Genomic DNA, 21,130 nt, shown 5'->3' on the forward strand with positions numbered 1-21,130 from the left:
CTGATGTGTTGAGCAAAGCTGGGTTTTGAGCGAGCTGAGCGCCGCCTTTTATGTCTCGCCAATGCCCATCTTTGTAGTCTAGCACGCCGCTCGTAAGTGCCATGGAAACATCGAACGATCCCAGACGATGGTCACCGGTGTTTGACGCGCTGAGGTGCACCCCGTTCTAGAATGCCCTCACAACACCTCCGCCACATCGCGAAACTAGCGACGAGAGAAAGTATCGCGATGACGGCTGGGTGTCTCATGGCCAAGAGGTGAGTGCCTCCAGCGGGATGTGTTTCTAAGCAACCTCGTGCTTTTCATCACAAACATTGCGGACGGCACGAGTGGCTGGGCGTTCACGACGAAGACTGGTGTGGAATATGTCTTTGGTGATGTCAACGAAAATGACGCGGGGGGGGGGGGGCAAGCCGAGCCACTGGAGACCGCTGCGGGCCCCATGGGACGACGCCGAAGCAATCCCGGGAACATCAGACTGGAACCTTGGGTGACTCGGCGAAGAGTGGCGACAAACTAGCTTAGGGTTCGTCGTCGGGTGTCGCAGGGCAGAGTGCGTCGCGTGCCGCGTCATGATGATCTGCAGTTGTCCCCCGTCGCACTAGCAAGCTATAGCTTAGCATTCCGCACTTCAGCCGATTAGATTTGTGCAAGCTTCACGGTTCGGCGATGGGAATGGCGTGCCTCGGACCAGAGTGTCCCGCCGAACGGCTGTTTCGATGGCGATGGGATCTGCAGTACGCGCATCATATCCACGTGAGCGTACATCAATCACTTCAGCGATGAATGGTGACCCACGTGAGCGTACATCAGATCACTTCAGCGATGAATGGTGGTGGCCGAAGTCGGTGCCTCGTCGTGCTGTTCCCGTTGTCCTGTTCCCGCGGAGCCTCTCCGGCATCTCGCAGGCCTTGTGGCTCGCGTCCATACCGGCGCGAGCTTACGCCGCGATCTCCGGGATATAAACTTCACGTTGGCCGGTGCGATCCCCGGCTCCACAGCTCATGCGCAGCAGTTCCTATTCTGTTGCCGTGAGCTGGAAAACTAGAGTGCTTGGCAAAAAAAACAGACCCCGTTATCTCAACCATCCTCTCCGCCTCTGTCGCCCACTGCCCTTGTCGCCATGAGCATGGCGGTAATCTCGCCAATTCATCTCTGCACTCGGAATCGGAAAGATTGTCGCGCGAAGAGCGAGTCCCGAAGTAGGCACCCGCTCACCACGACGCGACGCCGTAGTCTTTGAGCAGCACGCTATGCAGTGCCTCGCCCAACTCGCCACGCACAATGGGATCGTACACGCGTGCGGCCCCGTCTTCGAGATCTAGTGGGCAAGCGAAACCGGCAGCAGCTGCGGCACGTTTATCCTTCCAAGGCCGCTCGTCGGTCACCCATCCGGTATCAACGGAGGTCACAAGCACGCCGCGCTTGGCGAGTTCTGCGCCCACCGTGCGGGTGAGCATGTTGAGTCCCGCCTTGGCCATGTTGGTGTGTGCGTGGCCCGGTGTCTTGAAGTGGCTGAACTGCCCTTCGGCAGCAGTGACATTCACGACATAAGTGTAACGGCGGGAGGTGGACTCGGTTGGCGACACTGGCGGCGCACACGCAGCCGCCACCAAAGCCGGCCGCAGCGAGTTGAGAAGGAGGAGCGGCGCAACGGCGTTGCAGAGTTGCACCTCGAGCACTTCGGCGGCAGGAACGGACCCAATGGGATTGGACCATGTGTTCGCTGCCCCAGCGTCGGGGCGGAGGCCAGCGGCGTCGAGCACGTCTAAGCGAGGCGGGCCTGACACTCCACGCAAGGTCGGCTCAACGGCGTATGCTAGGCGGCGGTCCTTGACGACATCGTCGGCCCTTACGACTGCAGCATTCTCGCTCGCCTCGACCTTGTAAGGGGGCGCAATCGCGTCCAGCGCCGGCAGCAGGCTCTGAATATACCCTCCAAGCACGCGGATTTCGGGTGTTGGCCCGTGTAGTGGGAGGCGTTCGCCCTCGACGAGGGGCGCGTACGCGTCTGCGCTGCGGCGGATGGTCTGGGCAGCATTGTTGACGAGTACATCGAGCACGGGGAACATTGCAGCGAGCGAAAGCACCTGTCGTGGGTCACGGAGGTCAATTCCCACGATGGTGAGGCGGTCGAGCCAGTCGGCGGTATTCGCTGGGTCGTCAACCGCGTGGGCAACCCGCTCAGCATCCGCGCGGGCGAGCGCGACGAAGCGTCGCGCCGCATCGCGTGGGAAGCGGGTTGTGATCGTGACACGTGCGCCATCGCGCAGCAGCCGGAGCGCGACGTACATCCCGATTTTGGCACGGCCACCCGTCACGAGCGCCACGCGTCCGCGCATGTCGGCGCCCGCGGCACGTTTCGCAATGTTGTGCGAAGCGCATGGCGGGCAAAGGTGGTGGTAAAGATCGTGCACAACAGTATACTTGTGGCTGCAGACGTAGCAACGGTGCGGGACGTACAGGCGCCCACCTTTCCCTGTCAGACCGGCGGTCTCGTCGTCGTGCCGCTGGCCCATGACGGTGGCAGCGAGCGTTGCGCGGTCAGCGGCGAGGCGCTCAGACCTGGATAGGGCGCCCTTGGGATGGGGTCGTACTTCATCGCCGGAAGGATAGCGCGTGCCTGCAGGCGTAAGTCGCTCCTCCGACACTTTGAGCTCTGCCTTGTGCTTCGTCTTTGCATGACTCTCCTTGTTGCGCGGATGGGACGTCTGGTTCGTTTTACCGCCAGATGGCGATGCACAACGCCCGCCGGTATCGTTTGCTGTGCAGGGCATGTAGTCGTCGAAGAGATTAACGTCCGGGAGGCCGGACGCGAGCTGCTAGTATTCTGCGGACATCTAGTCGGAGAGCAGCGATGTTGAGAAAGCTGGAGCGTTGGAGGCGGGAGGCATGCCGCTTATGACAGGGAGCGCCAAGCTCGCACCCCTCTCATCCCGGGAGTCGAGTCGGTTTCGAGTCGGCACTTCCCGCGTTTTGTCCTGCCAGAATCTTCCACTCTGAACACAATGCACAGCTTCCCACTCACTGGGAAGCAGATCCAGAGCAGCAGTTGCACAAACACAACAAGAAGCACTGTCCGTGGCACGACGCCGCGGATCCGAACAAACGTGGAGACTCCACCTCCACACTCGCTCACGTGACGTCGCCCGTCCCAACTTTGTTGACGCCAGCCGCTTGCCGCCAGGCTGCCAGCAAGCGCCGGCCGGCACAATCCACACATGACCTGCACCGTTCACGCGTCGACTTCATCCACTCACCACCATGCCAGCACTCACACCGATCTCGCAGCCACCCCACTCGATCAGCGCTGAGGAGCACGACCAGCTGACGTCGTCCACGCCCGCGAGCTTTGACGACATCCCCCCCGTTCTGCGCTGGGAGGGCGATGCCGAGGTCAGCCTTGCCGTGCCGAGCTGGACCGCATGGTCCAAGACGGGAGACGAAGCGAACGGGGACGCGAACGGCGATAACAATGACAGCGGACACGGCGTGAGCCACCGCGTGCCGGGGCGGCTGTATGTGACTGAGCAGTGAGTGGGAGAGGGGGGCGCGCTGACGGCAGGGCGGTCGCGTTCGTTCCGCGCGAGCAGCAGGGCTTCGCGCTCTCATACCCCAGCTTGACGCTGCACGCACTCACGCCCGCCGGCCTCCTCCCGGCGCACATCTACTGCCAAATCGACGAGGGCGAGACCACCGACGAGGACGAGTACAGCTCGCTTGCCGAGATGAGAGTATTCGTCACGCCCGAGCAATGCACGTCGCTCTTGAGATTGAGCTGACCGCAGTGACACCGCTGTTTGACGCCCTCTCGGCTTGTTCCGCCCTGCACGCCAGCCTGCTGCCCTCGGGCGAACCCAGCAACTTCTTCGGGTTCGCGGACGAGGAGGACGATGATGAGTGGGAGGACGACCAGTTTGACGACGCCGACGAGCCGGCCGGCGGAAGGGTGAGGAGCGACTTCCAATCGGGGGGCGGGCCCGGCGCGCGCTTCCAACCGTACTAGTCTGCGCATGCGCCGGCGTGGTGCCAGCGCGCGTAAGTGGCGGGGCATGGCATGCTGGGAGCGCCGAAAGTTGCCGCAGCATGCCGGCGCGCGGGCGGAGATCATGTTAGATGCCGAGAACGTAGACTGATGCATAGCTTATCACGGACAAGAACGGGGCGTCGAGGGGGAGGAAGGCTGCGGTGGAGGACAAAAGTGCAGATGAGGATGACGACGACGACCCGATCTCTCAGTTCCTCGACAAGGTCGACTGGACTGGGGTACAGGCCGACGGGACGTGGGTGGATGTGCCCAGCACCTCGCTGTGCACCCAGCTCGATGCAGCGAACGAGCGCATCGCTGAACTCGAGGCCAAGCTGCGCGCTGCGGGGCTGGAACCTTGAGGGCGTCCTGTTGCATGGGTAACGGGACAACGGAGGCTAGATAGATAGCACATGGTTAGTTGAAGCTTGTACATGACATGAATCACCACACGTCGCCAGCCATGGGTGAAACGGCCGGCTCTAACCTTCCCATCCCTTACGATCGTCATGGGAACTCGGTCAGTGCAAGGCCATCATCCCCGCTCGACGCAGAACATTCATAGGCTAACTGCGCCGGCTATACATAATGTACAGCGTATTCTGCTGTATGTGTGTATTAGCTGCTTCAAATTGCCAGCCACACGTTTAAGCGCGGCGCGTCGCGCCGGTCGTGCCAGGCGCGCCTGCTGCCGGCGCAGCGCCGGTTGCCGTACCCGTCGACGCACCTGCGGCGGTGCCAGCAGCACCGGGAGCGCGGGCACCAGCAGCGGCCGGCCGGGCCGCGGGCTGAGCGCCGGGGACGAGCTGACCGCCGCCCCACTGGCCAAGGATACGCTTGGCAGTCGCCCAGCCATTCTGGACGGCTGGGGCCTTGCCAGCAACGAGACCGTCAATCTTGGCACCGACAGTGTTAACGGCGTGGCGGGTGAAGAGCGAGGCGTGGTAACGGAGGCGGATGAAGTGTGCAAGGAAAATCGGGGCGATGAAGGACGAACGCCACGTGATGGCACCGACGAAGACGCGGAGGAGGATCACGAGCTCGGAGTACGCGACGAAGTTCATCGCCTGGTCGTAGTTGCCCTTGACCAGTTGCTGGATCTTGGGTCCAAGGCTATCGGCCCAGTTGGGAGGCGGGCGCTGCTGGCCAGCCGTGACTTTACTGAAAGATCAGCGACCATCTTTGCCAGAGCCCAATCCCCTCATCCAAAACTTACGGGGAAAACTTGGGAAGGACATTGGTACGAATGAAAGTGGCGCAGTGGAAGAGCGAGAAGGTCGCAAAGGGGAGGATTGTGATGCCGATGGCCTTGGAGATGAGCCTGGAAATTAGTGGTGTGCTCTGTGCTCTGGACAGGTGGACAGCTTAGGCCGCCAGCCAAACATGTGGCGACTGCCGCATGATGTGCTGGAAGCTGGCGTGGAGGGTCACAGCCGGCGCCTCAAGATAACCGCAGATAACGCAACTGCGTCATGCGGCAAGAGCCGACACGCTTGCGCAGCGCCATGTCGGCATGTTGGCAGGTCTGGGTGGCACCATCCATCCACCCGCGGCGGTTTGCGCGCATCTGAGCAAGTGTGCAACCTCGCCTCCGTCGTTCCGGCACCGTCGCGCCAGTTTCACCGCAGCGACCCGCCTCTTCCGAGTTGATGTAACCCTCCACCGCATCGCAGACTCGGTAGCACTGTGACTCACCAGTAGAACGCCAGCAAAGCGTACTGAGCGTTCTCGTCAACGAACGCGCGGCGAACCCAGGGCATGCCAGTTGGCTTGCCGAGCGACTTGAATACGACGATCGAGTAGCTCAAAAGCGCTCCCATGTACAAGAGACGGTATGGGATGTTTGGGGTTCCACGGAACAGCAGTGTCTGGACGATGATGTAGGCTGGTGTCAGCGGGGCAATGAAGACAAGTGGGCAGGGAGGGTGAGATCAGCAAAAGCCCAGCCAGCCCAGCCCAGTCCAGGCGTGATCGTAACCGGTGAGCATGTTCAGTGTCAAGTCGATGCAGCATCCGGCATCCGGCACCTGGCCTCCAGCTCCGACTGGGCCTAGCCCTCCCCTCCCATGAGCTGTCTGCGACAGCCAACAACGCACCAGCATTGATGAGCACAGTAACGTGCCCAAATGCCCAGACGAAGTGAGGATCAATAACGGGGGCCATCGTGAGATCTCAAAGAAGGTGTGTGCGCCTCGCGTGCGTTTGTGGGTGATGGATACGATCTGCGAGAGGGCGGTGAGCGGTGTGTCGGTCGTATCGGAGAGTAGGCGATGTGTAGAGTAGATGGATGTGAGGTGGTGGATGAAAGAGAGAAAGGTAACGACGAGTGGACGATGGAAGTGCGGAGAGAAGTGGTGCGGCAGGGGGAAGGGGGGGATTCTTCCAGCTGCAGGTGCAAGGGGAGTGACGTTTGACCCCCCCCCCACCCCCAGCCAGCCAACAGTGACGTCGCCGATCATTCCATCGGCGTGGCATTCACATGTGGCACTTTTGCATCCGCCCACTTAACACCTCATACTCTTTCTTGCTGATCATCCAGCCTGTCGCTTTCGCCAGTCTGCTCCTCGAGCGATCAGACCATCATATATTGCGCCGAGGCCCCGAGATGCTGTGCGCTGAAGCCTCACGGAGCGCACGGGGATGTGCTGCGTGCGCCCTGACAAGTCTTATAGATCTACAGACGCCGAGTGGATCCCACACATGCCACGCTGGAATGTTGTTGCCATGACATGTCAACCTTAACACCGCGCTTAGCTCGGATGGACCATGACGTGCCATGTCCAAGCGAGATTCCAGCTGAGCAGCATGAGCAGTTGGGCCGGGGTAGTCTGAGAGCGGCGCAGATCGTGGTGGCGCGTCATGCCATCGCCATCAATGGGTCTACTCTAGGGCTGAACTATATGCATACAACTGTCCTTACGCGTGCCACAGCGCTACTCATGTCTACTTCTTCTTCGTGGGTGTGGTTGTTGGGCTCTCGGCGCCGTTGTTCATCAAATCCGCGATAGCTGTTTCCAGATTGTCAATGCGGGCCGCCATTTCGTTCACTGTGGTCAGCGACTGTCGGGTGAGATGCAAAGAGGCGGCGCGATGTGCTAGATTGGATGTAGCGCAATGCAGCAGGCTGCATGCGATGTGGTGGGCCACCGCGCAGGTTGGCCGCGTCTTTGAATTCGCGGACACTCACTCCTCGACCTGCTGTCAGCTTGAATACAAATCTAGCGCACAGCAAACGTACTGCACCTGTTCACTCATCTCGTCGAACCGGCTCTCGAGAGTGTTGAGCAACGTGTCGACCTAATGTTAGCGTGATTGAATTTGTCTGGACGCGTCTCATCTGCTTCAGCTTCTAAGAGAGCGCGTTTCACAACGCCTTTCTTCCTTCGCGTCTCGTTCGCCCGCAGTTGCCCAGTTGCCCGGATTCCCAGCGCCCGCCATTCCACGGCCCTGCGCATTTCGGTCCTCATCTCGTTTCCCGCGCTCCGTATCCCTCACGCCCGCGCCACCTGCTCAACGCTCAAACTCACAAAGCCGCACAGCTCGCCCGGCGAGGCCACGTTCTTGGCCGTGATTGTTCCGGCGCCCGTCGTCGTCGTCGAAGTATCAATCTCTTTGCCCACCTCGGGCGAGCCAGGCGTGGACTGGACGAGCATGCTCTGGCGCTTGGAGCCGGGGGCGAGGGCGGCGGTGGAGGACATGGTGGTGGGGAGGTGTAGAAGGAGAGGGGCGGGAAGAGTAAGGCAGAAGAGGCGTAAGTCTAATATCACCCGCACTGCTTGCGCGTCTGAACACCGCTGAGATAAATGAAAGAGTGGATAAAGATGAAGTTGTTGGAAGAACGGACAGAAGACGGAGTGACGGTGACACGGACGTGTTTGTGCCATTCCGTCCATCACCTGATCGCGCCTCCACCCGAATTTCCCACTCTACCCATCCTCTCTCCTCCGTCTACTCCTCACCGACCTCCCTTCTCACACTTCTGGCGCGGGATACAGGCATGCCAGCCCGCCTCCCCGCGCCCTTGATATACTTGCAGGGCCTGCTCCGGCCGGCCCTGCTCCGCCCCGACCTGCGCGCTCCGAGTGAGTTCTCAGCATCCGAGCCATCAAGCTGACGACAGGCATAGCGCAAGTTGACTGGGCGGGTCTGCGCGCCGCGGGGTACAATGCTGTCGTGATAGACAAGGACAACTGCGTTGTGCGTGCTCCCCTATCCCTCCTTTCCATCTCTGGCAGCTGACACCAGACCCTCCCGCACTCCGACGCCTGCTTCCCAGCCTACACATCAGCATGGGCGAACCTGAAAGCCACCTTCCCCGGCCGCGTGCTGATGGTGTCCAACAGCGCTGGATCAGCAAAGGACCGCGGGGGCATCGGCGCCGAAGCCCTCTCCATGAACTTGCATGTGCCCGTTCTCGCACACCGCCAGCCCAAGCCGGCATGCGCGGCCGACGTGATAGCGTACTTCGCTGGCCGGCTAGGCGCGCCAAAGCTTACACGAGACACGGTGCCCGAGCTCGCGCACGCCGCTGTCGAAGAGGAGACGGCGGAGCAGGAGCTGCTCGCCAAATGGCGGTGGAGCGTGGAAGAGGGTCCTCTCGCCGGACGGTTGCTCAAAGGCACGCTGGAGGAGCGCATGGTGGCGGCGCAGTATCGCGTCCCGCCGCCGGGGACGGAGTGGGACGCGAGCATCGACGCGGCGATGGAGACCAAGTCGCGCGCCGAGATGCAGCGCGACACGGAGAAGAAGGGCGAAGAAGCCAAGCCCGCGACCGAAGACGAGGCGCTGCGCGTCCTCGTCGTCGGCGACAGGCAGTTCACGGATGTGCTCCTCGCGCGCCGCCTCGAGCTGTACGGCGCGCACGCCAGCGCCATCCTCACCACCGCGCTCCCGCAGCCCGCGGACGTGCGCCCCCTCCGCAAGCTCGAGCACTACCTCGCACCAGGGGATACGGAGCAGGCGCGCAGCCTCGCCTCGTTCGTGCGGATCGACCCGCCGCCGCCGCCCAGCACCCACCCCGCGGGGTTGGCGCGCTTGAACCCTCTTGCGCAGGCACGCGCCGCGTGGGCCGACTGGACGGCGGACACACCCGCGGTCCAGCTCGACCCGCGGAGCGGGACGTGGAAGCCCAAGCCGTTGTTTGTGGCTGGCGTGCGCACGCTTGGTGCGGGGTTACGCCTTATCGGCGCTTTTGCGCGGAGAGGAGGTGCTTGGGCATGGGTCCACATCCGCCGTGAATCCCAGAAGGGGTGGGCCGCGACCAAGGCCAAGGTCGGAGAGATGCGCGCCGAGCACCGTGCCAGGAGAGAGGCGGCGCGTGAAGCCAAGCTCGCGGAAGCCAAGGCGGACGCTGATGCCGCGGCCATGGCGCGCGCCGAAACCAACGCTGTCGCCGAAGCCAAGGTCGCTGCCAAGGCCGCGCTGGAGGAGAAGGGGAGGTTGCAACCCGCACAGTAGAAACGATGCAGCACTAGAACGCAAGGCTCGCTCTCACCGCTCTCGCCTACTCCCACCTCGTCAAATTACAAAGTGTGCATAATGATACAGGCATCCAGGTCACGGATACAGTGTAGAACGCATGTCCGTACTCAGAAGGGGAAACCGTCGCGGCCCGACCACGTCATCGGGGTAGGCAGTGTAGGGGGAACTCGGGGAAGTTTCAACTCTGTTTGCGTGAGCCTTCTCCAATACTGGAGGGGATAAAAGAGGGAGATGTACCTTGTTGAACTCGGAAGAAGGTCCGACTCTTCTTGCGCGGTTTATGGGACTCGTTCTGTATGTTAACAGGCCCGTGGAGGCCACTCACGGAAAGGCGGTCGTGCTTCTGGGAACGCTTAGCGGGCGTGATGCTCGGCGGGTTGTTGCTGAGTGGAGCGTGATGCTTGTGCCCATTCGACGGTCCAGAGGCAGAGTCATCGCAATTGGAGCGCGAACTGGACTCGACGACGCGCTCCACGCCCTCGGCCGAGCGCGCCTCGTGGTCGTCGTCAGCGCTCACCCCGTCCTGCGGTGAAGCCTCGTCGATGCTCATCTCGGAGAGGTCACGGCGGGGCAACTGGTTGCCAGATGGAGCGAGTGCCCCGTTCCGCGTCAGGCCGTATTGCCGCGCCGCACTCGAGCTGCTAGTGACCTGCTTGTGCCGCTCGTGGCGGAGCGTGCCACCGTGCTGCTTATGCTGTAATGCAGTATAATACGAGCGGGGTGCGGGCTCCGCAGGCTCTGAAAGTGCGGCAAGAACTACCGAGGTAGCTGGCGCTCCTTCCAGACCGGACGCTGGCGCCCGAAGTGTGTCGCCGAGTGTCCCGCGTAAGGGCAAACTATGGTGGCCGTTCCGACGGTGCTGGGAGGACATGAGCGGACGACTCTGCCTAGGAGGGCGCACAGGCCAATCTTCATCGTCGCTGTCCTCGATCGTGATCGCCTTCTGTGGCGAGTTGCCGTCCGCGCTCGAGGAGTCAGAGTCTCTCGTTGCGCTAACGTCGTGGGGAGGAGCCCTCGACAAATTCTGTAGCGGGGTATGGAGAGACCGGTACGTCACAAGGCGACTAGCCCCGGGCCTCACGGACGAGTCGGAGTCAGAATCATCCTCGACCGGGCGAGATGAACGCCGGCGTCGTCGCTGCTGTGGCGATTTCCGCGAAGTTTCATTCTTCACAGAGGAAGGAGGGTCAGACAAAAGAATCGGGGAATCGTCGTCGTCATCGTCGTCGTCGATATAATAGGGATTCTGGGCAGTGCCGGCCTCACGACCCAGCGCCTCATTCTCCGCGTCTTCGTCTTCCTCTCCCTCCTCGCCGCCGGCCAGCAGAAGTTTGTCCTGAATAATGCCGGGGTCGGGTTCAGGAAACTCGGCTTCCACCGCGGTGGTTGTTGCCTCGATCTGTGCTACGTTTGCTGCTTCGATCTGCGCCACGTTGGCTCCAAGCTCGTTCAGCTCGTCCAGATCGTCCAGGTCGTCCAGTTCGGCCAGATCGTCATTTGAGTCGACCTCGCTGTCTGAGGCGCGGCCCGAAGCCTTCACCCTGCGCGATTTGTCCCGCTCCCTCCATTCGCGCTGCTTCTCAGACTGCAGGAGCTCGCGCTCGCGCTCCTTCAACAAGGCCTCGCGAGCTAACCGTTCCACCTCAGCCTCGCCCTCGGATGGTGCACGAATCTTGCGCCCAGAGCGCGTGCCAGTGACAAATTGGAACCTCTTGCGCTCGCGCTCCTCGCGCTGCTCGTGCGTCTCGGTCGTGTACCGGCTCCAGAGGCCAACGCCCTTCTGTTTGCCCTCATCCATCTTACGCCTGGACTCGGCACGCTGGGCCTTGGCGCGTTCGCGAGCTTTGGCAACGGACGCCAAGGCTTCGCGTCTCGCGTCTTCCTTGTCCCAAGCGCTTCGGGCGGCCATCTCGAAATCGAACTCGTTGCGGGCGGTCTCGGTCGCTCGGTGGCGCGCTAGGCGGTGCTCTTTGGTGTCCGGAATCTCGCTCGAGGCAGCACGCAGTAGCGCCTTTGCCTGGGCGGTCGCGGCGGCGGCGGCGGCGGCCGCAGTTTGCTCCACCCGCTGCAGAGCACGGGGCTTGGGGAGATAGGTGGGTAGCTCGACTTGCGATACCTTCTGCGGCGGATAGTATTTGCGAGGGAGAAGGTGTGGCGGAGGATATTCGCGGACATCGGCCTTGCGATGGGCGGGCCACGGTAACAAGAAGATCATGGCGTGCCGGCAACAACGCTGGCAGAGCAGGAACTCCTGATTACGCACCCATAATGACTTGGTCTTTGCTGCACACGTGAGGCAGCGACCTGCATCAGTGGCGTCACCCGAAGCATCGGAATCGGAATCACCAGCCTGCGTTTCGGTCTCCTCTTGGTAAGCCTGGCGGCGACGCCCGGGGATGCCAAGCCCCCAGTCGATCTTTTTGGCTTTCAGTACCGCACGTCGCTTAGGCTGGCAGCGACGCTCCGGCTCCTCGTTCTCCTCGTCTTCAGATGCCGCCATCGAGTCCATGGCAGAACCTGGATGTCTGCGGGTTTTGCGTGGTGTCGATAGAGGTGTATCAGCAGCCTCGTCGTCCGAGTCCGCAGCGCGACGGGACGTAGCTCCCTCAGACGCAGCGCGCTTTGCCGCCTCCGCCAGCGTCCTCTTGGATGGGTTATCCTTGTAGTAACCGCTTCCGCTAATTTCGCATGTCAGGCACATACTGGAAGTGTCAGTCTTGGTAAACAATCATAACTCACCATTCTCGATTGGCTCTACCGACTAGGATGTTAGCAATGAGGGTGTGTGGAAACACGTACAGTAATCGGGGCCGCTGTGATGTTAGCACGTCACAGGCATTTTTAAAGGGGACAGACGTACTAGAAGGTGGTCAGCTCTTGCCCGATCTTGATGGGGCGTAAGACCTTGAAGGTCACGTAGCCCTCTTTGCGATATAGCTCGACGTTATTGTCACAGTCATGCTAGCAGGTCAGCCGAGGAAGCTTGTGGACAGGCCCACATTCAAAAAGCGCGCTGGACCCAGAAAGAGCTGCAAACAGTTCTTGAGAGACGAGCGCAGCACGGAGAAGTCGCGCCGACCCGTGCGTTCACTACGCCGTTGAGGAGCAGACGGTTTCCTGTTACGTTTGCGCGTGCCGTCGTCGTCCTCTTCATCCTCGCTCCCTTCCTCGTCCTCGTCTTCCTCGAGATCGTCCGCAGCGCCGTCCCGGAAGCGACCGCGCTCCAGGTCGGCCTCCCAAGACTTCGGGAACTTGACGACCGAGCCCTGCAGCTCGTCGACAATAGCTCCTTCTTCGAGGTTGCGCGTCGCATATACGCCCAGCTCGTCGTGGAGTGTGACCTCCTTGTAGCGGTCTGTCTTGAAGATTTCGACGCGCGACGTGGGACCGTAGATCATGAGGTAGCGGCGAAGGTGTCTGGCATCAGCGCTGGTCTAACGGAAGTCCACTTGATGAAGCGTCCCTTGCGGACATTGGTTGTCCGCGTCTCGAGATGATCCTTGATGGGACCCCATCTGCAAGTCAGCGCGCGTATCCCGGGACACCGGACTTGTACGCACACCAAGAACTCATCGGACGCAGCGGCGATGTTTCCGGTCTCGATGACGTGCTACGCGCGGTCAGCGGACGCTTTGGCGGAGGACGGAAAGGGGATAAACTTACGCGCTGTAGAATATCCAAGACTTCGTCGTACGCGACTGTGGGCCCGACGTAGCCGACGGTTTGGGGGTGCAGCCCGATGCCTTTGGGGCTGTTCTGCGCGATCGTGTTGACGAGAATGTGGTTGAGCAGGTCATCGTCGCCTGAGAGGTCCTCTGCGGGGCCGGCATCAGGCTCCACGGCAGGAGAGTCGTTGCCCAGACGCGCCATTTAGTTGACGGTCGGGTACAGGCTCGAGCTGCGCGTGCGGGGTGGAGGAGCGCTTTGAGTTGGCCGAATGAGAGGGAGAGAGATGTAGAAGTGGATGATGGGGGTATCGCGATGAGAAGATGGAGACTCGGCGGAGACTGAGATGGAGAAAGAATGAATTAAAGTCGAATGTCGAGTTGATGGATGAGTGTGTTGTTGGTCTCACTTTGGGCCAACTGCCGGTCTGGTGGTGCCTGATGGTTGGGTGAACGACCTCGTCCCTGTGCCCATTCAGGGCATATCGCACTCATCTGCCCCCCGTCGGGCCCCTCTCGAATCCCTCCACACGGCACACATCTTGCATCACAAATCTCATCTGACCTCGTCTCTTCTCATCATTCTCCGTCTCCCGTCCTGCATTCTTTGTCCTCTCATACGTAGCTGTCCCTACGCTCGCCTCGATCGACTCCGGCCTCTGCCGCCCGGCTGTGCCCAGAATTTCGGCACGACCCTGTTGCTCCCGGAATCTCGTGATCGGCGCCGCCGCGCGTGACCCAGCTCTGACCACGACACCTTGTTTCATCCTACCTCGATAGTGATCTTGACACCTGTGATCAAGTGCGGTCATCACAGAACGTGCATCTGTCGGGGAGACTTGGTGGGGAGGCTCAGGCCTAGCAAGGGCCAGCTGGCGGAGCGGCGCCAGGAGATGGAATGCAGACGGTGGACAAAGAGTCGAGGCGTCAACACCGAGACGATCGCTGCGCCCATGGAGGTGAGGAGCACCACCGAGCCGCGAGCCGACGTGCACGGCCGTTACATATTTGGCATCTATCTCATCTCATGCATCGCCCCGGCTTGACTCAAAGCATTATTACTCGAGTTTCATCTGCGCCGAGTCGCAACCACGCCCCCGATTACATTGGCACCGGAAGCGGCCCGTGCGGCTGCTGTGGCAAAGACCCCTTGCTTGTGGGCGAACCGAGCTGTGCTGGCTCCAGTGCGTGCACGCACAGTGGCGGATGCCCCGGTTCTACCGGAAAATCATTTTTGTATAGTTGTCCACAGCAAGTGCGCTGACGCGTTGACTCGTCGAGTGATGGGTGGCGTTGGAATCGAGGAATGTGACGAGTTGTCGTCCGCACGCAGGCTGTGACGGTGTACTAAATGGGTTGAGTCGACCAGACTCACTTCACCTCTCGGGGGACGCCCCCGTTGAGTGAGCAATTTGGGTTGATCGGTTCACCTGTAGAGAAGTATTCACTTTACTCGCCGCGTTTATTACTGTGCGCAGCATACGGACCCGGTGTGTGGCAAAGCCGACATAGGCAGTGCCGGCTTCCTAGGCCAGTTTGCGCCTCTGAATTGAGTGTGCGGGCGGACACAAACCCGATCCACGCATGGGCTCTAGGACCATTCAGACTGCGGATTATGGCGAGGATGGAGGAGGAAGGACGGAGGGGAAAGGCCCGACATGAACAGCTGAAAGCGCTCGAAACGCGCTGTGTTGAGAGGCATGTGATATCTACCAGTCACCCGGCAGTAAGTTGTTCTGACAAGTGAAGCCTCTGTTCCCGTCTCAAGCGGCGAACCACGTCCGACAAGGTCAGCGAAGGCGTATCGAAGCCATCAGTCCCGCATCTCCTCGTACATGGCTGGGACGGGCACGCCTGCTCTGCGCCGTTTGCAACATGGAGCTGCATGCCAAGTCGTGCTGGAGCACGAGCTCGAGGGCGTGGCTTTACTTGCACTCACTCCACCTTGCACATGTAGCTAGGGCCTTTGGTCCCCCTCCTTGAGGGACACGGCGTGTCAGCGGTGTGAGGTTTCCTCTGAGCCTCTGACCCTAGTCCCCCGCCCGTCAGTGTAGGCCAGACTCGTGCTAGTCGTGACATGCATGTGAGTCTACGTCGTGCTAACGTGGCAGAAGTGGCTCGTCGATCAAGCGCCGTGCGATCTACGCCGATGGGTGCCCGTTCGGCGGGGTCGGCTGCGGCGGCGGCGTCGGGATAACGGGGACAGCCTCTTGACCTGGTGTCAACTAGGTACTAGTAATGCCTCTCGGCGCACGCTCCTGCCCCACTCGGGGATGCGACCGACTCACTGTAGTATCCGCCCCAAGTCTGCGACTGGGGGTAGAACGGGGGCGCGGCGTGCGCGGCGGCGGGGTCCCAGCCGTCACCGTTCGTCTCGGGCGTGCCGCCGACGGGCAGCGACCCAGGCTGGCCAGGGATGCCCCCGTACCCCGGCCAGCCCGGGTACTGGAAATTGCCCTGGTTGTACATCTGCTGTCAGCGCGTGCGAGCTCTGCAACGCACCATGAACCCCGGCGCGTCTGTTTGGCGGTCCTTTCCCCACGAGCACTTGATGGGGCGCCCGTGCACGAGGGTGTTTTGCAGATTCGTGATCGCCATCGCGGCGTTGTGGTGCGTGTCGAGCTTCACGAACGCGAAACCCCGGTCGGCTTGCATTCGGATCTCGACGAGGTAGCCGTACGCCTGGAAGATGGGGATGAGGTCGGCCTGTGTCGTGTATGGGATCAGGTTGCCGACGTACACGGTCGTGTTGTACTCTGGTGTCTGGGCGAGGACTTGCTCAAACGGCAGCTGGCCTGCGAAGCCGTTGCCCATGGCCGGCGCGCCGCCCACAAGCGTACGGCTCCCGCCCGTCTGCGTCTTCTGGTTCGCCCAGTTGACGCGGATGGCGCGCGAGCCGAGCCACTCGCCGTTCATTGTCGCGATGGCCTTCTCGGCGTCGGCCTTGTCCCTGATGTCAGCCGTTTTGCCTGCACACGGGCCGGCTCGCTCCTCGTCAGGTGGAGCGCCCCACGGCGCGTGCGCGCGCGGTGCGCGCGGTGCCCCTCAAAGCTTCGCTCGCTACCCACCGGAATGAGAGGAAGCCATAGCCCCTGCTCTTGCCAGAGTTCATGTCCCACATGACGCGCGCCTCCGACAGTGTCGGGAACTGGTGGAACGCCTTGCCGAGCACGTCGTCGTTGACCTCGGGGCTCAAGTCTCCCACAAACACATGGAAGTGGTGCTGCGTGTCCTCGCGGTTGCCCTGTCCCTGGTATGCCCAGTTGACACGGATCTCCGCGTCAAAAATCTTGCGGCCGTTGAGGGTGCCCAGCGCCTGCTCGGCACTTCGCATATCGGCGTATTCGACAAAGCCGTAGTTGTATCCCCCGTGCTGGAAATTGCGGTCCTGGATGATCTTGGCGGAGACGACGTCGCCGGCGACCTGGAAGATCTCGGCTAGCATCTGGTCGGTCACGCGAGGACTCAGGTTGCCAATATAGAGGTGAGGTTTCTTGGGGGCCTCGGCGGGCTGGCCGGGCGTCATGCCATAGGGCGCAAAGGTCGCGGCCATGAGGATGGGAGTGAGATGGGGAAGGGGAGAAGGGGACTTGTGTGAGGGGGTGGTGAGGTTCTTGGTCGCGTGCGATCGAGAGCGTTGGAGTGACTGTTGTTGCGAGGGGGAAATTGCTTGCTGGGTAAGGGTTGGAGAAGTGAAGTGCGTTGATCAATGCGAACACGAGAGCCCGAAACGAAGAGATAGGAATCGAGAAGAAGGAAACGAAAAGAGCCCGGGACGATGCGCGATGGTCTAGAGAGAGATGAGACGAAGAGAGAAGAGAGACGAGTTGAGAGTTGTTGGGATGCGAGGCGGCGGCGGCGTGCGAGGCCCTGGGCGCTGGGCGCGCGTGGGCTCTAGCATTATGCGCAGGCACAGAGGTAGTTAGGAACTGCGTAATAAGGCAGGCACCTTTTGTGTAGTTGATTTACAGGTGTACTTGATACTTTGATTAGTACGATCAATATTCAGTGGGCATTGGAATCGAGCCCTAGTCGGATTACGCTGACCGCGCTGACCATACACAACTTGCCGAAGCCTTCATCACTCCGTCGACAGAAGCTCATGGAAAGGCAAGGCTCCTCAAAGCACATCTTATCGACCCCTGCGTGTACGCCAAGCCTATGCATGCAAGCATGACAACTCCGCGCATTATGCCCTGGAATGCGACGCCTCAACAGCGTTCGTGACTACTTATGGTTACCTATGCAAACGCGCCTCCTATTATGGCGCGCTTTAGTGGTCGATGATGGAAAGGTTGCCCGTGATGAGCTTGTTCTCGAGGTCGGTGCCGTCGGGAATCATGATCTTGTTGCCCTCGGTCGCAACAATGATACACGTGCCGGCGAGGCGGACGCGCTTGCCGAACCACACATCTCCAGAGACAGTAAGGTGGTCGAGTTCGGTGATGTTTGGGATCGACTTGAACCGCTTCTCAAAGTTCTGTATGTCAGCAAACGGCTCATGGTCTTGTACACGCCACTCTGCCACTCACCGCCACCTTCTTAAACTGGTCGCCGAGCTTGACGACGGGAGTTCCGCCGAATTCGCGCGACTTGTCCATGGTCAGGACACCGTGCTGAAGGTTGTACAGCCCCGACTTGATGAGGAGGAGGTCGGAGCACGACTTGACGGGAAGGAAGCGGGAACGAGGGACGTTGATGCCGATGGACGAGTCAAAGTGCTTGATGGCGGCACCAATGGCGGTCTCGAGCTGGATGACGGCCTCGCCCTTGTCGGTGACCTTGTTGTTCACAATGATCTCCAGGTTAAGCTCGTCGTTGTCGACAACGCGCTTGATCGCCTTCAGGGAGCACCAAATGTTGTTGGTGTTGAAGATCTTGAACTTGCGCGTCGAGCAGAACTCGTCGAGGTGGTCCTTGGGGACCTGAGCAACCTCGAGAAGACGGGGCTTGCCCTCGTAGTCGATGATAGTACCACCCTTAATGTCCGCCTTGGTCTTGTCGGTGACCTCCATGACGTACTCGGCCTGGGCGTCGATCATGGTCTGGAAGATGTTGAGGTCGACGACAGCGCCGAGGTTGTCAACGTTGGAGATGAAGATGTACTCCTTGCCAGCGGCAATGAGCTGGTCGAGGAGACCCGAGTTGTTGATGGCATCGTAAATGTCGCCGTGTCCAGGAGGGTACCAGTTGGCCTTGTCCGAGGTCGCGTCGGCGGGGCAAGGAAGGAGCGACTCCTTGTTGACACGGGGGTAGCGCGACTGGTTAAAGGTGAGGATGTTGATGTTGTGGTTCTGGTACTTCTGGATGATGCGAGCAGTGTCGTCGTCCGTGTTGAACGAGTTCATGAGGATGAAGGGAACGTTGACATTGTACTTCTCGTTCAGGTGCTCGATCTGGCGGACCGAAAGGTCGAGGAAGGTCATGCCCTCACGGACCTCGATGACCGACTTGGGGCCGACACAGCCCATGGTGGTGCCGAGACCACCGTTAAGCTTCAGGACGGCAAGCTTGTTGAGGATGGAGGGGTCGACCTTGTCAAGAACCTTGTAGGGGCGGACCTGCTCGGGCTTGGGAGGCTGGATCTTCTCCCAGTCACTGACTAGTCAGCATATGGGGGTACAGTGCAGCAACGAGGGCAGAGTGCAAGACAAGCATTGGCGAAAGTGAGAGCGAGCGCCCGGAGAGCGCCCGCCAAGTACCTGCCACCACAGGATGCGCAACGCGCATGTTTGGCGCGGATCGCAACACGCGGCGCGAAACAGCCCCGCAGCCACACACGTTCGCGTTGGCACATCTGGGGTGGTCGCACTTGCTGCAACCTCTCCACCCTTCTCACACGATGCACTCACATCTTCTCGCCCTTGGCCTTTTCAGTGAGGTAGCGGTTGAACAGGAGGAAGAACGACTCCATCTCGGCGTTGAACATCTGTAACGTCAGCGGCGTGTTTCCGAGATTTCCGCCGGGTTCTAGCGGATCGCAGACGTGACACGGCGACTCGGGGATGCATGTCGGGGTGTAGACGCTCAACACACAGAGCGGTAGTCACATGCAGAGTGCAAGAGAGCGCCCGGCGCGTAACCGCCCCAACCCAAGAGTGCCAACAGTTGCAGTCGCCGCAGTGCCGTCTCGCACCGCGATGGTAGCACGTGTTGTGAGAAATACGCACCTTCTTCTTGGCCGGGTCAGTGACGCCCTGGACCATGCGGTTGAGCTCGTTGCGCATGGCCTTGGCGGCGACACCAGTCGTCGCCGACTTGAAGTCCTGGTCATGTTAGCAAGTGGACTCTTGGGGAAGGTGGACGGCGGGAAGGAGGTGAGCGGGAATGGTGAGCACGTCCTATGACGTGTCAGCGTTGCGGAAGGGACATACGATGGACGAGTGGCCGCGCTGGCGCTGAGACGACTGCTGAGCGGTGAGGGTTGCCATTGTAAAGAGTGTTTTTGATGGGGAGGGAGAGGAAAGAAAAGGAGGAGAGAGGAGGAGCAGGAGGATGATGATGATTAAGAAGAGAAGAGAGATGGATGATGTGCCCCAATGGAGGAGGATGCGAGCGGGGCTGGCGACGGACGCTGGAGGCACAGAGTGCGGCAGAGGAGTGAGGCTGGGAGGCGCGACCGAGGTGTCATCATAATTGGGGGAGCATGGGGGATTCCCTTTGCGCTTTCAGGCTCTCACCCCACGCACCCCATGTCATCCTAGGGGTGGGGGGATCAGGGGCGGATTGCGGCGCGTGTAGCGCGCGCGAGGCCGCGAGGCCGCGAGGCCGCGAGGCAGCACCACCCATCCAGTTTTACCGGGGAGGCCGGAGGGACGGGCCGGGCCAACATTTTCATGTGTCGCTGCCGTGCGTGCCGACACCGCCCGCCCATGCCGCATGCCTCGTCACAGCACTGACATTCTCGTGAAATTATTTCGAGGTGGTGAGGTGGAGCATGGAGCCGGAGCGCGCACTAGTGTGGGAACGACATGATCTTAAGCTATGCACCACTCAGCTGGAAGCCGCCCTCTACAGTAGCCTCTAGGCCTCAAGGGCCATGGGCCAAGCGCAAGGGGCAGAGTAAAGGTATCACCATGATACCATGATCGGCATCGCGCGTGGCAGCACCTCCTCGCCGCTCGGATCGCCCACTCTGCACGCGCTGCACGTTTTGCTATTGCTGGCATCGAGGCATCGAGGCATCGAGGCATGGCGTCGCGGCACGCACGGCTCACGGCACGCGGCACGGAACGGTGCGTGTTCGGTATCTTCGGTGCTTCTGGCCAGAGCTTTCGATGGGGACCAAGAAAAAAAGAAAAATCATCACCCGGTCGGCTGGCGGGCTGGCGTCTTCGAGAAGGCACCCCATGCAGAGATTGTTGATCCGCACATACGCAAAGCAACCCCAGGTCAAAGGTCGGAGCACACCGGTGCCAGAGCAAGCGCGTCCAGGCACAATCGAGCCGCCCACTGCCGCATGCCTCTAGCCTCAACAGGCAGTCAACGCCGCAACGCGCGAGGTGATTCACGCAAAGCTTGCTGCATGCAAAACGCAGTGCAACACCAGCCGGGCGCGGAACGATGTGAGACCTGTCTGGGTGCAAGGTGCAGGGTGCAGGGTGGCTGCAATTGTGTCAGTCAAGCGGGAATGCGGCGGCGTCGCCGGCGAGATCGCCGATCGCCGTCGTGTCAGGCGTGTCATTAGAGGGGTCCAAGCGGACACCGCTTTCCGCTCACAACCCCTGACCCCACATCAGTTCTTCCCCACTATCAAACCTTCGCGAGCCTCTGAACACCAGAGCTTCGCCGAACTCGGTATCCTGTGATGCTTCCCAATCATTCCGGAGCTCTCGGTAGTTTACGTTACAAATGTACAAGATGCATGTTTGCTGATGCTAGTCCACGGCACGCGCTGGCACACGGACACTATAACTCGACTCCCTCCGCTGCCCTAGCTATGACAATCAATCACAAC

At 60.8% G+C, this 21,130-nt stretch overlaps 9 protein-coding genes across 9 annotated transcripts; 3 read left to right on the forward strand and 6 right to left on the reverse strand.

The window, feature by feature from the left end:
* Positions 1-786: 786 nt before the first annotated feature.
* COLE_00983 (uncharacterized protein) lies at positions 787-1,035 on the forward strand (the record flags this gene model as incomplete). The annotated part of the gene is made up of 1 exon (XM_018419287.2): positions 787-1,035. The coding sequence occupies one exon, from the start codon at positions 787-789 to the stop codon at positions 1,033-1,035; it is 249 nt and encodes an 82-aa protein (XP_018278363.1).
* A 179-nt stretch (positions 1,036-1,214) lies between these two features.
* On the reverse strand, positions 1,215-2,777 carry COLE_00984 (uncharacterized protein; the record flags this gene model as incomplete). The annotated part of the gene is made up of 1 exon (XM_018419288.2): positions 1,215-2,777. One exon carries the CDS (start codon positions 2,775-2,777, stop codon positions 1,215-1,217), a length of 1,563 nt encoding a protein of 520 aa, XP_018278364.1.
* A 487-nt stretch (positions 2,778-3,264) lies between these two features.
* On the forward strand, positions 3,265-4,006 carry COLE_00985 (uncharacterized protein; the record flags this gene model as incomplete). The annotated part of the gene is made up of 3 exons (XM_018423392.2): positions 3,265-3,533; positions 3,566-3,756; positions 3,789-4,006. 3 exons carry the CDS (start codon positions 3,265-3,267, stop codon positions 4,004-4,006), a joined length of 678 nt encoding a protein of 225 aa, XP_018278365.1.
* Positions 4,007-4,674: 668 nt separating this feature from the next.
* Positions 4,675-6,190, reverse strand: COLE_00986 (uncharacterized protein; the record flags this gene model as incomplete). Its single annotated transcript, XM_018423393.2, has 4 exons — positions 4,675-5,188; positions 5,244-5,348; positions 5,723-5,912; positions 6,124-6,190. 4 exons carry the CDS (start codon positions 6,188-6,190, stop codon positions 4,675-4,677), a joined length of 876 nt encoding a protein of 291 aa, XP_018278366.1.
* A 780-nt stretch (positions 6,191-6,970) lies between these two features.
* Positions 6,971-7,725, reverse strand: COLE_00987 (uncharacterized protein; the record flags this gene model as incomplete). The annotated part of the gene is made up of 3 exons (XM_065626113.1): positions 6,971-7,087; positions 7,271-7,324; positions 7,555-7,725. 3 exons carry the CDS (start codon positions 7,723-7,725, stop codon positions 6,971-6,973), a joined length of 342 nt encoding a protein of 113 aa, XP_065482607.1.
* Positions 7,726-8,024: 299 nt separating this feature from the next.
* COLE_00988 (uncharacterized protein) lies at positions 8,025-9,484 on the forward strand (the record flags this gene model as incomplete). Its single annotated transcript, XM_018426022.2, has 3 exons — positions 8,025-8,109; positions 8,148-8,224; positions 8,273-9,484. The coding sequence occupies 3 exons, from the start codon at positions 8,025-8,027 to the stop codon at positions 9,482-9,484; spliced, it is 1,374 nt and encodes a 457-aa protein (XP_018278368.1).
* Positions 9,485-9,615: 131 nt separating this feature from the next.
* Positions 9,616-13,378, reverse strand: COLE_00989 (uncharacterized protein; the record flags this gene model as incomplete). The annotated part of the gene is made up of 9 exons (XM_065626114.1): positions 9,616-9,692; positions 9,746-9,800; positions 9,834-12,210; positions 12,248-12,283; positions 12,369-12,469; positions 12,508-12,925; positions 12,958-13,023; positions 13,069-13,118; positions 13,172-13,378. The coding sequence occupies 9 exons, from the start codon at positions 13,376-13,378 to the stop codon at positions 9,616-9,618; spliced, it is 3,387 nt and encodes a 1,128-aa protein (XP_065482608.1).
* Positions 13,379-15,314: 1,936 nt separating this feature from the next.
* On the reverse strand, positions 15,315-16,726 carry COLE_00990 (uncharacterized protein; the record flags this gene model as incomplete). The annotated part of the gene is made up of 4 exons (XM_018425789.2): positions 15,315-15,388; positions 15,462-15,642; positions 15,676-16,123; positions 16,242-16,726. 4 exons carry the CDS (start codon positions 16,724-16,726, stop codon positions 15,315-15,317), a joined length of 1,188 nt encoding a protein of 395 aa, XP_018278370.1.
* Positions 16,727-17,446: 720 nt separating this feature from the next.
* COLE_00991 (uncharacterized protein) lies at positions 17,447-19,604 on the reverse strand (the record flags this gene model as incomplete). The annotated part of the gene is made up of 5 exons (XM_018423395.2): positions 17,447-17,653; positions 17,706-18,771; positions 19,026-19,102; positions 19,344-19,439; positions 19,548-19,604. The coding sequence occupies 5 exons, from the start codon at positions 19,602-19,604 to the stop codon at positions 17,447-17,449; spliced, it is 1,503 nt and encodes a 500-aa protein (XP_018278371.1).
* Between the last annotated feature and the right edge of the window lie 1,526 nt (positions 19,605-21,130).

The sequence above is a fragment of the Cutaneotrichosporon oleaginosum genome, assembly GCF_008065305.1.
Source record: "Cutaneotrichosporon oleaginosum strain ATCC 20508 chromosome Unknown ATCC20508_contig01, whole genome shotgun sequence".
NCBI lineage: Eukaryota > Fungi > Basidiomycota > Tremellomycetes > Trichosporonales > Trichosporonaceae > Cutaneotrichosporon > Cutaneotrichosporon oleaginosum.